The 17,748-nt window shown below is 36.7% G+C and overlaps 3 protein-coding genes across 4 annotated transcripts in view; 1 reads left to right on the top strand and 2 right to left on the bottom strand.

Moving 5' to 3' along the window:
• Nucleotides 1-7,010, top strand: part of LOC149947351 (guanine nucleotide-binding protein G(I)/G(S)/G(O) subunit gamma-12-like) — a 71,682-nt gene extending 64,672 nt beyond the window's left edge. Inside the window, exon 3 of the mRNA XM_090173267.1 lies at nt 6,701-7,010. The gene's annotated coding sequence lies outside the window, so the exon portion shown is untranslated. The remainder of the gene's footprint in view (nt 1-6,700) is intronic.
• LOC149947350 (tRNA wybutosine-synthesizing protein 2 homolog) overlaps nt 1-8,110 on the bottom strand; it is an 86,172-nt gene extending 78,062 nt beyond the window's left edge. For both annotated transcript variants that reach the window (XM_090173264.1, XM_090173265.1), the window contains exon 1: nt 7,996-8,110. The gene's annotated coding sequence lies outside the window, so the exon portion shown is untranslated. The remainder of the gene's footprint in view (nt 1-7,995) is intronic.
• Nucleotides 8,111-12,420: 4,310 nt separating this feature from the next.
• Nucleotides 12,421-14,618, bottom strand: LOC149947349 (coiled-coil domain-containing protein 130 homolog). The gene is made up of 7 exons (XM_090171680.1): nt 14,228-14,618; nt 13,952-14,085; nt 13,718-13,892; nt 13,565-13,649; nt 13,334-13,506; nt 13,130-13,268; nt 12,421-13,048 (listed from the first exon to the last, which is right to left on the bottom strand). The coding sequence occupies exons 1-7, from the start codon at nt 14,228-14,230 to the stop codon at nt 12,720-12,722; spliced, it is 1,038 nt and encodes a 345-aa protein (XP_090027806.1). The 5' UTR covers nt 14,231-14,618; the 3' UTR covers nt 12,421-12,719.
• Nucleotides 14,619-17,748: the final 3,130 nt, after the last annotated feature.

The following is a 17,748-nucleotide window of genomic DNA, read 5'->3' as shown; positions in this document are numbered from 1 at the left end:
GAACAAGTCGTCGAAGTGGGATATTCCATACCAAGCCTAGAGCCTAGAAGAGTTAGGCCTAGGCTCAAAAGAATCTGCAAAGACTCCAACCTTGTAGATGCCCCAGAAAAGCTTAACCCGAATTTCAACAATTTTTTTCCAATAAACCTGCTTCTTTTATTTTACAATGCAAATTTATTTTAGAACGTGAGTCGCCGAAAACTTCATTAATTTGCAAATTAATCGCATTAACAGCACTTGACACTATATTGTAGTTCATTTTAACTCCTAAGACTTGGTTGTTCAAACCGGTTTGTTTACTAAAATCATTACCGTAGGTGTATCAGACGTAGAGCTAATTGTGCGACGACATAATCGGCATTAGAGATTCGATGACGTCAAATATTACGTAGGGTACAGATGATGCAATATCTGTGAAACAAACCGTTAGTGAAAAAACAGAGCTAATGGCATACTAGTAATTATGTTATATATGCTTAAAGCAAGTGTCGGCTCGACGTGAAGCAGCTCTTTTTCAACAGATGTCGTTAGCGTCGAAATCGAAACAAGATGCTTAAGCTACATTTTTACCCAAAAGGCGGGACATAAATGTATCCTTCGTGTTGATTGGCTCGTTATTAAATTTGACAATAACTTAAATTATAGTAACAATACATATAGTCGAGTTATCTAATTATAATACAATGGTTCTCTGTTTCGCTAGTTTGAATTTTAGCTTCCTTTGTCATTAATAGACGGCACCACGCTCTCCAGTAAATCAGTTTTTCGAAGAATCGGATAGATTCATTGCCATCTCTAATAAGAAGGGCCTTATCATAATGCAATGATAGAGCCGACAGTTGTTTTAAGCCCTTTTCAGAGCGATACAGAGGAATTTAAACCCCCTTAGTTGTGTTGAGTTGAGGCAATTTATAAAGTTTATCCCAAATCCACCTCACAGTCTACTGCCCAGTTTCCATGGCAAGTTTATCTAAACCTTATTGTTCAAAACGGGCATCAAAACTGACTTAAGCTGGGTTATAAGGTATAGTGTGACTTTGGCATTAGGATCTTATGATGCGATTACCAAAGTTTAAGCATGAGAATGACGGTTCCCTTCCCCCCGCTCGTGACGGAAAAAATAGTTAAAGGAAAAGTTCAGGTTGGGTAAGATTTGGATTTATTTGAAAGATCATGTTTAAATAAATATCAGTCGTAAAATTGTATCTTTTTTTAATGACGAGAAATTAATTTTTAAACGAGTGAAATTTACCCGCCAAGCAATCTGCCATTTTGTTTCGCGGTGACGTTTTAGGACTTTAATCACGCGCTGTTCGCGCTATAGCAGCGCTCTGTTCCCCGCGCGCGCTTGCTCCGCGTGCGGTCTGCAGAGGGAAAGCGAAAGAAAATGGCAGCTCGCTTGGCGGGTAAATTTCGCTCGTTTAAAAATTAATTTCTCGTCATTAAAAAAAGATACAATTTTACGATTGATATTTTTGAGTTTATTTAAACTTGATCTTTCAAATAGACCCAAGTTTTACCCAACCTGGACTTTTCCTTTAAATTTAATGGGAGACGAACTTCCATATTTGCGGTCGATCAAAATATTTCGCATTTCCGCCACCTGGTTTAGCAGAATAGGGGTCATGGTGTAAACCGGTGAATGTTTAATCACGTTTTCTGTCACCAGATGAAGTAAGGATTCCCTCAGCATCGCTCTTTATTGTTAAACGATGAAGATATTTAATACGACCATGCTGAAGATGGAGCCACATAACACTAGAGGGCTTTTCCGCTTTTATTTAATAACGGCTCGCGACACGCGCTCTGTGGCACTTTCCAGTTTACACGTTCCATGGAGCACGCGTCGTGCGCCGTTATTAGAAAGAAGAGAAAAAGCCCCCTAGCGTTGTATGGCGCCATCTTCAGCACGGTCGGAGTAACAATATTTTATCATTGTCTTTAACCAGTGGAGAGTAAGAGCCTGCTTGCTTCGAAACATTTGGTGTTTTAATTAATTCATGTCTAGGCCGCAAAATAAGAAAATTAAAAAATTCAAGTTGTTTCTTGTTTAAAAGTGTAAAAACTGTAATAAATAATACAAAAACAGAATCTATAAGACGGTATAATTATCGAGAACGATGGTTAAAGTGTGACTTACAACGCCAATTTAATAATTAGGGGTCAAAAATTGGAATTGTGCGCCGAACATATTTTAAATTATAACTTATTTAACAAAATAAAACAAATCCCATCTATTTATCTTGTGCCATTCTCATAAAAATGGATTTAACTATAAGGAGGTGAATCAATAAATTTATTCGAACAAATTCGAAAATAAATTTCATAGTTTTATCTCCAAAAAAACGGCGTAAAAAGTGTACGAGATAGTTATTCTAGGTACTGTTATGAATTCTTGCTTTTATACGTACCTAATTTCCGCAACAGATGGCGATAGTGCTTCGCGAAACCGCTCGAGTCGAAATGCAAACCAGTCACTTTGAGAGAAAATTATGCTGGCAGGAGAAATTATGATAAAAGCAAAAGGGCATTTGTAATTTGCCAAGGCACGATTTTTCAGTCAAGCTGGTGGTCCATTTATTCCACTACTCAACTATGAGCTTGATTCGATCGCGAAATCTCGTTACTCAATCTGAAGTTCCGAACAATACCAAATCCTACCATTTTTTTCCGTTTCGCTTTTCACGAAGATTTTCCTAAATTTAAATAATTGGGCAGTGGAGGCCTTGAAGTTTCCTCGCAGAGACCTCGAAGTAACAAAAAAATTAGTGTAATTCAATTTATATCTGATAAAATTTACTACGGAGAATAGGGTAATGTAATTACTCTTATTCTATTTCGTGTATTACCAATGATTTCGGAGCTACGTTCGCATTCACATGTAGGTCTGTACTTTAATTCAATTTTACCGATGATTAAAAGCTAGGAAGTGCGTCTTTTAGGTTTTGACGGTACTATCGGATAAGATTAATTTCGCTATCTGAGAGCGAAAGTCAAGCAAGTCACGTATCTCGACTTGCTTGACTTTTGCTCTGCGGTAGCGAAATTCAAGCAAGTCGAGATACGTGACTTTCGAAAGATATTTTAAATAAGAAATTGTACACGTTTTTACGTTCTCAAAGAGAGGTTTTTAGATTGGCCTGACTTTTGCTCTCAGATAGAGATTCTAGTATAGATCGACCGCGTATCATCCGCTATTTTGCGAGAAATTGGTACGTTTAGAAGTCCTTGGTCTTCTCAAAGCTACGAAATCGATTCGAAATTGGCCGAGTTGAAAAATTCTTGGAATTACGGTTGTCGCGTCGATCAAAGACATCCCGAAGTGTAACCCACCGATTTTGTGTATCATGAAAAATCCTAAAGGGAATTTATTCAATGGGCAACCGTTTTGCCATGGCAACGAGAAATGTTTTTGACAACACAAAATATTAAATTTTCCCATTGAAAATAACATGGGATTTTGACCTCAAATTGATCAAAAGTTGATCAATTTTGATGTTTTTTTTATTAATTTTTATCAATTTTTAAAATTTTTGGCATTTTCGAAATTTTTAAATTTGTTAAAATTTTTCGCAAAACGGTTGCCCATTGAATAAATTCCCTTTAGGATTTTTCAAGTTACACGAAGGTCTACCAATCCCCCGAGTTTTAACAAAATCGGTGGGTTACACTTCGGGATGTCTCCTTGTTAGTGCGATGACTAGTTTACTACTGGTCATATATAACAATTCCTTTTAAATTATAATTTGAGGTTCAATACACCTAATCACATAAACGGAACTGGTCATAGTTAACGAAAAATCAGTCGATCTCAGATTAACTGATTTCCTGTCTAAAAATTTAAAGACTTCCCTTCATTTGGCACGGGGTGGTCATGACCAGTTTATGATTTTTAAGTAGGTGTCCCGTGGTCACATTGAGTCATTGACAAGTTTTTTTTAAAGCTTTATTTGAAGGACTTCCGTAGACCAGACAAAAATAACGGAGCCTTGACAAAGATGAAATCACCCTAATTATGATATTTTTTTGAGGAAAATGATCCAATGTCGCAATTTGGTACTTTAAAGAAAGACCGCTAAAAATAGCAAAACCTCAAAAACCGGAAATTAATATTTTTTTTAGAACCAAATGTCAACGTTGGTGAAAATTTGTTCATTTGTCTCAAACGCAAGTATCTGATTTTGACAGCGTGAATGAAATTGAAAAATAAGAAAAGCTTATACAATATGTATTCCCTGGAAATCTAGTTCTTTTTGCCAATGGGAAAATTTCATTTATACAAATCTTGACTGGTAAGTCATTAACATCTGAGGATCATACAGACAAAAAAAGCGCTGTCACTTTAAGCGGGAGTTTTATTTTAGTTGCTAAACTAACAAAAAAGTTTCAAAGTTGATTTTGGTTAAATTGTGGTCGATTCCGTTCAGAACCTTTTACGATAAGACAACCTAAAAAAGTGCTCCTGAACTTATTTTTAATACTAGAAAAGCTCAAGCAACCCACGAAAATATAGTAAGGCGAACGTGTGCATATAGAAGTTTCATTCTAAATATCGTTTAGCAAGTTGCGATTACCTGTTTGAGCGTTCCACGTAGCAGGGAAATATTTAGGAGGGTCATCCGCTATCAAGGGCGTATTTTTTAGGTTCATAACCTCCCCCCAAATGGATCAAGAAGGGAGTTGCAAAATTTAAATGGTTTTCAGTTGAAAAAGGGAAGTGCAATGCTTAAACCCCACGCGAAATGAAATCCGGAATACGCACTGATCCCTATTTCGACTCATACATCTAGATTTCGATGTTGAAATTCCAGCTAAATTCGGCCGTTTCTTATCGTCTTCTCGCCCAGGGCCGGATTACGACTTTATGGGGCCCTAGGCCCAAGTTAATTTTGGTGCCCCCTTTCAATAACGAGCTAGGCTAATTGAGAAATGGAGGGAAAATTCATTTTGCTGCCAGATTTAGTATGTCGTCAGGGGCTAGATGGCAGTCCGTCAGAGTATGTGACAATCAAACGATTTTGGTTCATAGGGGTGGACGCATTTACTAAAATTACCCCGGAAAATATTTTGTGAAAAACAAATGATTAAAGTTTTGTACTTTCCTTTTTTTTCAAACCCTCTTGGTGCCCCTTGTAGGCTTGGTGCCCTAGGCCCAGGCCTATTCGTTAATCCGGCCCTGTTCTCGCCTCATTGAGTAAAAGTAGGTTTACGAGGTTTGAACATATTGCGCCATCTTTTTTAACATTTTTAAACTAATTAGGGGAAAAAAGAGGATGGCTTTTAGATTTTCACATTTCAGACTACTAAAACGGATTAATATCTTTAGTTTCGGCCAAAGGAGTTGTTAGAACGTTTCAATATTCACGGTGATAAGACAGGTTAAATCAGTTAAAAACTAAGTTTCAAAGTCAGTTTATTGAAAGTAGTTCACACGACTTTTAAACAACAATTGTTCAACAGGATGGAATGCTACCATTTTTTGCTAAATCACAGTACGCATCGACGAAGTAGTAAACATGATCTGCAGTCCTACGGGCTTTTACCATTGTTGTAGTATCGAAACAACAGGATTGGCACTTTTTTATTTTTTTAATAAAATTCAAATCAATAAATTTTTTTAATTAAATCTGTTTTTTTTATTGTATTTATTGATTTTTATACAATTAGCTAATCTGAATTAAACAAAATCGTAATTAAATTTAATTGTTATTCAATATTTTAATTTGCTCAGATTTTCTATGTATTTTCATTTTTTAAGAACCTATTTTGGCCTTATTTATTATTCCATTGAAATACATCGTGATTTAGCTCAAATGATTTTTTTTCAAAAAATCACTTGATTTAAATCAGCCAGCCGTGTGAAATAATCACTTTTCTTCTTCGTGTATCCTGGTTTATCACAAAAGCTTTCGATTCGTCGTCACAAAAGCAACTAAACGTAGAAACGATTCATAATTATCCAGTTTCAATAACATTACCGCCATCTATTGGTTTCAAAAATTTAGCACTGAAAGAAGCTGCTCATTCTTCAAATTAGTATGGGGCAAAAGGATCATCTTGGCCAATTGCGATAAAATAAAAGCGCGTGACAAAATTATTGAAGTTGGCTGTACTTGTAATATTTTAAAATAAATTAACATTATTGAAACTGGCGAATTTAACTGGCATCGGGCTACTTTTCCGTAGCTTATGAAATTCGCGAATCAATTGCTTGGCTTAGTTTGACAGTGTTTTAGTTAGCTTTAGATGATATTTTGTTAAATGAGTTTACAATAACATCAAGAATATATTAATTTATACTGTCGGGAGAATGACTATACTGACACCATTTTTAGTTTTGCTCCCAATCACGTTCCCCTCACGCTCGAAGAGTAAGTTCCTTCCCCCTAAAAGAATCAAATCAGCCAGGTATTTCATTGGTTCCCTAATAAACAAGTATAAGTCTTCCGCTTGAAAAACTACTTCGGATTGTGATTCGTGAAAGGATTTTTGACCAATGAAAAGTGGGAACCGATGCTGTCATAACAACCCTCGAACCAGGTTTAACAACAAGTAATTCCGCAAACACGATTAGGACGGTCGACGTGTGACCGTGGTTTAATAGAGACTTCCCCATATTTTGTTTAAAACTCGACCTCTACTGGACAAAATTTTAACTACGCACTGACCTAACATGTTTTCTTTTTTTATTATTTTTCAGCTTCGAATTTACCGCGCGGAAGAAGAGATTTGTGACTTCATACATCTCCATCATGGGCCCAAAATGAACCGCATCGTTGGAACAAAAGTAGAAAAGAATATAACTATCACACGCATCTTATATATTACAAATTGTGTACCAAAAATATGACGCATTTGTCAGTATGTACAATACGTATATAGTTAACAATAATCCCCACTGAATGTAGTACAATTTACGACTATTTTCAAATTAGAACAAATAAAAATATAACCCTTCGTCCTTTGGCAATGGTAAAGCTAGATTGATATTCTATGTATAATTACAATTTAGATAAACCAGTTTAATATCTACCAGATGTTTCTTTTTGTACTATTGACTATATTTAACATGATTGTAAAAATACGCGTTTAAAGTTCAGTTCATTAAAATGCTTAGCAGTGGTTTTTAAAAGACGGTTTAGTAAAGGTCGCTGGTATATTATAGCGTTGGTTCAAGCGAAAATAAATTTACGCAATATATTTGTAAAATATATATAATATATATTTATATTGTGGTCAAATATGCGCTATAATCATTCCGTGCCTTTTTTTGGTGGAACTAGATAAACCCGCTTTGATTTCAAGTGGCACGAGACAGCGCGTTCCTCGTTTTTCCCTAGACAGAAATTAAAATATTTCACCTCGACAGCGACCGGGCGCTTGAAAATTGCTGAGCTTAGCTTTCCAAAATTTCTTTTTACATTTTTGTATAAAATTGGAGATTCGTCCAGTTTTAGTTGACAATTTAGTAATACCGTAATTGAGATAAATATTCCCAGGGCGCAGGGGGCGATGGGAGCCAAAAGGTTTTATCAAATATCCTTCTTTAAAATGAGTAAACGGTTTTCTTAACCGTAGAGACTATTCCACATTTTACGTTTCTTGTTGTGTTTAGTATTAGATACGATTTTGGAAGAATAGAATAGAGCCTATTGGGGTGGTGAACGGATGGTAAGTTCGGTTTCATCATTCGCTGCTAGGCGGCTACAGATTTGCCCACAAAGTTCAACCGCCCTTGGCGCCATTTCTACGAAGTTTATTTGGCTTACTCGTCCCCATTCATAGATTCATGGCATTGAGACGTTACCCGCATAATTTTATCAAAGGGGGCAACCTTCGAAATACGATCGCACTGTTAAAAGGTAACCGCAAATTCCCGCCATAAAGTAAATAAAAATGACTGAGGTCAAGCCTTTGTAAGCCGAACTAAAGAGAACGCTTCTGCGCGGTGTAGTGCCAAAATTTTGTAAACAAATAATTGAAATTTGTACTCACATTTGGTTGCTAGATAATGCACTTTTGATGTTGAATAAATAGTTTTAATGTCATTGTTATCACCGTGAATACTTTCTGTCGTTTTGAAAATATAACTTTCACTACCAACGCCGAACAATTACTATACGCGTCTAAAAAGCAGACGACAGCAGCGTTGCCAGTTTTACCAGTTCGTGAAAATCCAGGCTGCGTTCAACAACTCTAAAATAGCTCAGCGCTGAGCTCAACGGTCAGCGATTTTTTGACTTCCGGTTTTGACGTCACGTTGATCATCGGAGACTCAGCGGAAACATCGGCTAGGCGAGATGGTTTTTCCGTTGCTCATCGGTGTCGTGACGTCATTCGACAAAGTTAAAGGAGGGGTAGCAGACGATATTTTGTTCGTTAAGTCAGCGAACTATATAAATCGTACAACAACTTTAGATTTTTGTGACGTAGCGTTGATTAAAAGAACTCAACGATAACTCAACGGTTTTTCTCCGTTGATAGTTGTTGAGCGCAGCCCATATCACAGCTTAAATAAGCCACGGCCAACTTTGATCACGCGCTGTTCGCGCTACAGCGGCACGCCCAAGGTTAGTAAATTTTAGGCTATAAAAGGTTGCTGTGGTTGCTAAGGGCTAAGGTTGGTAACTTCGTTGCTAATGAACATCGTGACGTCACTGAAATGAGATCCTATCAGTGTGAGAAATAAGGCACTATCACAGGCCAATCGCCAGTTTAAAAATTAGCTGGGCCAGTTTAAAAATTAAATGCTTGGGGTGTTAGTGGCCCTGGTGACCACTTAATTAATTCGAAGTTTTTTCTTTTCAATATTTTAGTTCATTAAAAAAATACTATATTAATCCCTAAAATTGTTTATTTAACACTCCAAAATTTTGAAATACCCATAATAACTCAACGGGGGCGCATTCGGGGGAAAATGTTGCTCCTCTCTTGAAAACGTTTCTTTTTCTCTTTCTCCTTCTGCGCAGTCGTGAGTGACGCATAGAAATCTCATAGGTAACTAGAATGCTGCCGTGTAACTGGCAAATGGGCCAAACGCCGTGGCAGACGATAGCCAGATCTCAGCCAATCCGAGCTCAAAGAGTGGTTCTGCCAAGAATTTAATGTCACCAGAGAGAATGACGTCACCTATCTCCCGCTTTAGTAGCGGATCCAAGGAGGATTATTATCCTCCTTGGCGGAACCACTCTACGGCCTCTTATTGGCTGAAGGTTCAAGGCGAACTGGCGTCAAGCTCGGCCGTAGGCGGCAGCATTCTAGTTACCTATGAGATTTCTATGGAGTGACGTCTCTGGAGTTCGTGTTTTCGGGAGATCGAATTAGAGGGGGCTTATAGTTTACTTCCATTTGTCTGTCGTTTCTTCTTTCTGCCTCATTCTGATTTGTTTACAATATCGCAAATTTAAAAAAGTTAACTGTTCAAAAAGGTAATGTCACTAGAAATGTTTCAAAAAAATTATAATTTATTAGATAAATTATTTATATAATTTGAAAAACATATATTGAGTCATATTTTAAATTATACCATGGAATGACAACCATTAATGAAATTTTAATTCAAAACTATCCGATTTATTGGATTATTTAAATTTAAAAAATGGAAAAGTATCCAGTAGCGTATCTAAGGATCGGCAGACCCCGCGAGGGGGGGGGGCGTAAAATGTTAACTACATAGGGGGCCCTTTCGTTTTAAGGATTAATTTTAAATAAATTTAAAAATTATTCTTTAATTATTGTAGAAATCTGGCACATACTCCCATATTTACGAAGAACTTGTGCTCAACCTCACTCAATATCCTACTGCGGATTGCGGGGGGCCCAAATTTGGTTGTTACGCCACCGAAAGTATCTTGTATTCATTAAAATTTTCATAAATATTTCGACGTATTAAGTGACAAGCTAAAATAGAGAAGGGGCAGACGATATATTCGAGGGGACAGCTGGGCCAAATCGAAATTTCTTTTGAGGGAGTAAGTTTTTTTAAGGAGGCAGGCTACGGGCCTGATCACGATTAAAATGAATTCAAATAGATCTACCATGGATCAACTAATAGAGAAAGTCATTAATACCTCAAAAATGTAATTAGGAAAATTAATACTCACAAAAGCATCAATTTTTTCTTGAACAATGTTTCGTTTGTTTGTTGTTTTTTTTTATTTCTTAACGGCCACAATTTACATTGGCCGTTGTTTTTTATCAACTTTCCTCGGTCTTCACAATAAAAAGCGATTTTTTCTCTAAATTTCAATACACGGTTAGCGTATGCGGTAGTAAATCTTACTGTCAGGTGACTTAAGCTAGAGGTTTCCTAAAACCCAACATAACAGTATCCCACCTGATAATAGATATTAAGCGCGGTGTGCCGTTATTCCTTACAGAATAAACAAGTGAAACCAAATAAAACTCCAGCGACGTCACTCGCGTTTGCGCAGTGAGATAAATTTTTATACTCGATTCTCACGACAAAAGGGAGAGCGACGACTTGTTGCCTGACATCCAGTGACGTGTTTTAGGGGGGAAACGGGATATCTTGCCCCATTTTTTTTAACGGGAGTGTTTGGTTTTTTTTGTATGAAAAGATTCTGTATGCGCCAACCTATATAAGAGATTTTTCTAGGAACCTTGATAATAACTAACCTACTAACTTCTAAGCCTATGCCCTAGCACATATTGTCAAGAATAGATAATTTGAAAATAAATTATGAAAGCCTGATTTTGAAGGTTAAAATGGTAAATGGACAGTGGCCAGTTTTTTAATTAAACTACCTAGGCTCTACTGGCCACAGGTCCAGTTTAAAAAAAAATCCTTATTTCTGAGCCTGGATCCTATTGAAAATCAATGGGATCTCATTTGGGTGACGTCAGCAACAGACGAATTTTGGAGGCAATCCAAAAATTCTTTCAAACCGTTTCTCGATCGAGACCCGTTGACAGCGGCCAACACATTCGTCAAAATTCCGCGAGCAAGGATTTTCCCCCTATAAACTGTACTATAACGTGTAGCAGTTCAGCGCCACGCTCGGTTTTTATATTGGCTTCAATGTAAAAGCTAGTCTAAAAATAATAATCCGCTAGGGGCGCTCACGTCATACACATCTTTTGCTCATAGGTTAACACAGAAACGTCAACGAATGAGATGGCCGCTGTAGCGCGAGATATCAAAGTTGGCCGTGAATAAGCTAAGCCCTGATCAAATTATAGTACCAACAAAGATAATTTAAACTCGTACCCTAGATTCGAATACTGAGAGCTTTCCCATTGACGTTTTTGTTACGAAGCGTTTACCCTTTTCCGGCACGTGACCTCAGAAAAATCGGGCTCCATCGGTTGCGGCACGGCCAACTTCGATCAGGCGCTGCCCCATTATATAGCGTGATCGAAGTTGGCCGTGGTTGCGGTAAGGCTCAAACCATGGAGCGAATATTTTCTGAGTTCCGGCGGGAAGTGGGTAAACGCTATCGGCAACGCGCGAGAGAGTGATTTCGAATCTAGGGTACGAGTTTAAATTATCTTTGGTACCAAGGACCGAAAATGATCGATTCGAGGAAAAAAAAATATCCTACCATAAACAATTTTTGCGGTAAATCTGAATTTGTTCGGAAAATTGCAGTTAAACTTGAAAGAAGTCATAAATATAAAAATAAATAAAGGTTATATCACGTTGGGCCTATAATCAAGATACTTTATCCCTGTAAAATGAAATAGGAGAGTCCTTGTAGTGATCAAAATTTAAATATATTCTTGAGACATTTAAAAGATAGCATCTTGAACTTTCAGGATGATATTTATAAAATTTTCAATATTCCACCTCTTATGAGTAAAAGATTACAGTTTTAACTAAAATTTAAAATTATTCTACCAGTGGCGTAGACAAGGGGGGTTTCCGGGTCCAGCCCCCCCCCCTAGGGCCTACCTTTGACTGTACTAAATTTCCACCCCCTTCTCAACATTCACGTACTTTGACCCCCCCCCCCTAGACGAATTTCTGGCTATGACACTGTATTCTACATTAAATCACCAGGGCCGGACTTAGAGATAGTGGGCCCATAGGCAGATAAGGAGTCGGGGCCCCCTTTTCTTATCCCTGGAACTAGGCTGTGCCTGAATTTCCCTGATTCAGCGTAGAAGTCTGAGCTTTAAGGCTATATTACTAAATAAAAGCTCTTAACAATCGTCGACTAAATATGCGATAATTATGCAACATTGCGATTTAAGGCTACATCCGTAAACTGCCAGGCAGAAAGTTTGGTAATTTTAAAACCAAATCTAGCTAGGAATTTCTATAAATTTAAATTACGATTGATATTATAGATTTATGCCTTCGAATACAGTAATTACGGTCACTGGAGGGCCCCTTCCAAGGATGGGCCCCTAGGCCGAAATACAGCACTGTAAATCACCCTCTACCCAAATTACGAAAATATAGCGTACATTTTACTATCCCATCTTATTATTAATTATCGTACAATCCAAAGTTATTGATTGATATGGAAAAGCTGGCGGACAACTAGTTGTTAAGTATGATCCATTTCATTTGATAATTTTGAGGCAAGGTGGTTCATTTAAAATATTTTATGTGGCTGAAAGTGCTTCTGATTAAAACCATAATGATAGGCCTACCGGTTTAAAAGTTATAACACATCACATGTATGAATAAAAATTAAAATATATTATAGAAAGAACCTTTACACTATTTAAACTTTAAATACAATATTATTTTACAAAGTATTGTCAGAGTCGCTGTTATAATCAACAGAAACCAAAGATGAAAATGAATTATTTGAGGACTCTTTAGAACTTGCTTCTTCCAAAGAATTAGATTTCTTTCGGTATTTAATACCCAACTGAATTGGATCTAAAGATTTCAAATTAGCAGTAGCTTGAATTTTCTGGAAATTAACTATCTGTGCCAATTTAGTCATAGCTTGATGAGCAGGTTTATTTGAGACTTCACTTTCTTTCCTTTCCAAATATAAATCAGCCGCAGATGGTAATATAGGTCTACTATCAATCTCTATTCGTTTTTGAAGCTGCTTTTTTTCAAATGCTATGCAAATTTATAAAAACCCAATTTAATAGCACCAATAAACTGAAAAATTTGGAAGATAGAAATAATTAAAATATTTACTATCTATCGGGGTTAACTTCATCAATTCAGCCAATCGGGCATCATCTGGTAGTTCTGGAAGAAGTGGAATACTCAAGGAATTTCTAACAATGAGCTTTTTGTCAACCTCTTCAGCTTCTTTTATCTCTTTTTTCTTGGTCTGAAAACAGTTATGATTAATTTTGTGGTTAAAATTATTAAGTATAAACAGCAATGCGTACGGACTCTAAACGTCTTTCGTAGCCGCTGATTTAAAGCATAATCATCTTTCCATCTTCCCTGAAGATTTTCTAATTTCATAATTTCAGGAGCTACAGCTTTTTTCTTATCTTTGTCTTGAACACCATGTTCTAGCTTGAACATTGCATCGCTGGCTAGTTTTTTGCTAATATCTTTATCTATACTCATAAAAAAAAACTTGTAATATAAAAAGAACCAAATTTTTTGTAATAGAACCTTCTGGAGCAACTTGTTCATTTTCAGACGGATCCCAACGCCTTTCTTGCCTTCGAGCACCGTTTAAAACTGTGTAATCAAGATTCTAAAATATATAATTAAAAAATACATTTAACATGTCTAAAATAAATTAAATTCTACAGTATATTTTACTTGAGGATCTGTTTGTATCTCAAAATGGTTAGTACAAAGATGACACTTCATACGAAACTTATAAATGGGTGTAGTGTAATACATCCCAACTTTAGATTTTTCTGAGTTATATCGTACTCCCATTCCTATGTGATTTCCACAGCCCTCGCACCAAATATTGAAAGGCATTTCGAATCTACATTAAGTTATATTTTGGTTATCTTTTAAAATTTAGTTAAGTGCTTTCTTGGTTACCTTATAATAAGAATCCCTTGGTCTAATTTTCGAGCTCTCTCCCGGAGAGGATGAGAGCCTCGAAACTTGTTTATAGACCCTTTTTTCGGAGTCCATTCTGGTGGATAGTATTTGTTTACAGCCTTTCTTTCAGCCTGTAACAAATTTTACCAAATTAACAATGTGAAGTAGTAAATATATAATACTTAAGCAGTAAATCTTTGGAAGAATAAGTTAAACCAATCTTTCAATATTTATAGAATAATTGATTGAAGAAAAGAGCAGAAATTTACATACCATTGTAACGTTTAAGAGAGAAATACGGTCCCCGGAGAAACCTTAATTGAAATCGTTTTCGTTTACAAAGAAACGAACTAGTTTTGAAGTTATGACGGCTTCAGTCATTTTTCTTTAATCAGACGGCACATTAACCATGGATTAAACATCTGATTAAACAGGGCGAGATATGTGTAAAGGCCACGCCAACAGGGGGATACGTGGGGACAGAGGATGGCATGAACTTTCTAAGTTCATGGGTGGGGACCAGGCTTGGAAATAAGTGGTGGTCACTGGGTCAAAGACCAATTTATTAATTGCTCGGAGCAGTTTTTTTTATTCAAAAGCTAGGGGTTCACTGGTCCAGTGTCCAGTTTATTAATTCAAAATTATCTACCGTATTATCAAAGATAATATAACTACGTACCCTAGATTCGAAATCACGGCGTTTCTAGATCATTGAGTTGGGAATAAATAGAGGTACAACTAAATCTGGCTGGCGCGGGACCAATTTCGTTCGTTCAACCGTGGCGGCATCTGTCTCTAGTGGTGGCAACTATTATATTGCAACTGAATTTTTGCGCGAATCATATAACTTTACAAAATATAGATGGCGCTACCGCCTAATTATAAAGATGATGTTCGTACAGTCTTCTCAGAACAGGTCCCACGTAACCATGGCAACCGAAATCGTAATTGTAATTCTAGCAGTATTATTCCCAATTCAATGTTCTAGATAGCGCGTTTTCTCGTGAGGCTTTTACTGAGTTCGCGCCGGAAGTCGGAAAAATCGGGCTCCATAGCAGGGCGAGAAATAAGGAATTTCAATAGATATCCCAAAATTATATTACTCACCTTTAGTTTTCTTTCGTTTAGAAACATTTTTAGAGCTACAGGCATGATCCATTATTGTTTTAAAACAATAAATTACAAAAATATCTGGTATCTTGAAAATCGCAAGTCAAAAACCACGGCGCAATTTTCACTAAAACTGTACGTTTTAACCAGATGTCGGTAGCCCTGCCAGCTCCATGGAGGCCATAGAAATAGAAATTAGACTAGAAGCACTGCCCTTTCCGCCAATCCCAAGGGAAACAGGCGAGCTAGAAGGCTGACATTAGGGTGGAATCGCGATGTACGCGCCATCTGACAAACGCATTAAACATTGTCGCCATGGCTACGACGCGAATTTCAAAGAGGGGAAAAAAGGCGATCCACTGCGCATCACGTCGTGCGCAGCGGCGGTCTTTTCGTGTTTAAATTTTTGCGTCTAAAAGCATATCCGCAAAAATGGTTAAAAACTGCGCTTTTTCAAATTGTAAAGAGAGATCTGGGAAAGAAAAAAATTCTCATTTCATAAGTATGTAATATTATAGTAAATATTTTATAATAATCTCGGAATAAGAGATTTTTTTACACTAAGATTTCCTCTGAGAAATGCTGAATTGACGGCTTTTAAAATTCATTTTGCGCGTGAAAATACCTTTACATGTTATGGTCAAAAAAGCACGCAAAGAAGGCTGTGTGCCCAAGACATGTACCTGTAGTGTCGCGCGCTAAAACGTCATTTCAAAATCCGTCAATTGGGTTTTAGCGGTAAATCGCGAAAATTGGACTCCATCTTCAATTACTTGATATGACTTTTTGTGTAGTAAACATTTTCTGCCGGATGAAATTTACTTTCAAAATGGAAGGCACCATTTGAAAACAAATGCAGTACCTACACAAGTAAAAATTACCCTATACATTCTGAAGTAAAAAACTAACTGAAATATGAATAATTTCTTTATTAAAAAAAGAATTTGAAAGAGCTCCAAAAAATCTATTCCAGAACAAAGCATCTTCTAGAGTATGCCAATTTATTGATTTTAGTAATTGTTATTTAGTTTCCCTATTTATCAGAGGTTATTTCAGAAAACTTACGGAAAAAGTGAACTACCAGAAACCACTCAATTTGACTTGACTAATACTGATGATAGTTTAAATTTTAAAAGACACTGAAACCAAGATTTTGGAATCTCATGTAGGCATATTTTAAACCACACTGAAATAATTAAAATTTAGTTAAACTGTGATGATTTGTGGTATTTCAGACTTACAATGATTGCGCAAAGTTAACGTGTGACTTTAAGGGTGACACGGTAGATATAGTAGATTCTTGAGATTTTTATGATTTTCCTAAAGCTGTTCAAATAACTTAATATAATGTCAAATAAATAAAAAAAGTTTTTAATACGTTGCCTACGATCTGTTTTATGTTATTCCACGTGGCCATATTGACTTATTTAGTTTAAATTGTTTCTATTAGATGGCGCGACTATCGCGATTCCACTCTGATGGCAGCCTTCTAGCTGGTACGTCCCCGCCCAATCCAATCGTGCTTCTAGTCTAATTTCTATTTCTATGATGGAGGCAGTTTTTTCCGACTTCCGCCGGGAACTCAGTAAGAGCCTGCGTTACGTGCAAGGAGCTTGATTTCGAATCTAGGTTACGTAGTTATATTATCTTTGGTATTATTAACCAACTGGTCTACGTGTCCACTTAAATAATTCAAGAGTTGGGAGTATAGATATAAGAGATGTATTTAAAGGTCTAGATAAATTTCGGGGCGTCGAAACCTAACATAAAATACAGAATTGACACCTAGCAGACACCGAGGAAGGCACGTGACCTAGAACGCGAGCTCTCTTAGCATTTTAGTACTAAGTGCTTGACCTTTCCGCAGGCCGTAGTCTTTAGAGTAGACACCATCTGTTGGCGACTTTTAGTATAATTTTTAAGCAGGAGACAATGGCTCTCGCGACGCTGGCACGAGCTTTCTTACCGATAGATAGCGCCTTATAAGGATAGCCTGCAGAAATTACGCGTTTCTGCTAGCTGTCACCTCCGTATTCACTCCCTTTGAAATATTTTATCTAGACCTTTATATACGTTTCCTATACACTCTTTTACGCGCGTTTTCCCCCATCAAGGATCCCTCCCACGATTTTCTCCACAGGCGTCAAGGGGAGCGCATTCCCGTTTTTGCCCGGCGTTCCTTTTGAGAAAACTCGCTAGCTCTCTTTCTACCGCGCGAGTGACGTAGCTGGTTGACGGTTTTCCCGTAGACACGGAGAGTAGGGTGTCTTATAAGTATCATGTAGTTTGTCTGTCATGGTTAAAAAAAATCTGTGCAAAAATGTGGTGAAATTGCATAATCTTGGGAGAATGTGAAAGAATATAAATAACGTTGGAATTATTTTTGGGTTTTTCAATTATTGTGGTCGGACGTGGTCAGAAAAAAGAACTATATTTTTTAATAAATATTTATTGAAATAAATAGGAATATTTTAATATTGAAAAGGCACATTTTTAAATTCATTAACAAAGGATTATATTGTTCCGTTTAAATCTGTCAACTGAACAGCTTATTTTTTAAACTTAACTACTTAATTTTTTAGTTTTCATATCTTTTTTCCTGTTTTGGGCCTCAGTAATACTTTTTGAATTTAAATATTTAATTCTAGTTCTCATTTTTAAATAACAAAAAACAATCTTTCTTG

Source organism: Leiobunum rupestre, chromosome 4 (genome assembly GCF_980474605.1).
Source record: "Leiobunum rupestre chromosome 4, qqLeiRupe1.1.hap1, whole genome shotgun sequence".
NCBI classification, from domain to species: domain Eukaryota; kingdom Metazoa; phylum Arthropoda; class Arachnida; order Opiliones; family Sclerosomatidae; genus Leiobunum; species Leiobunum rupestre.
This window is presented reverse-complemented; position numbering and strand designations above follow the sequence as displayed.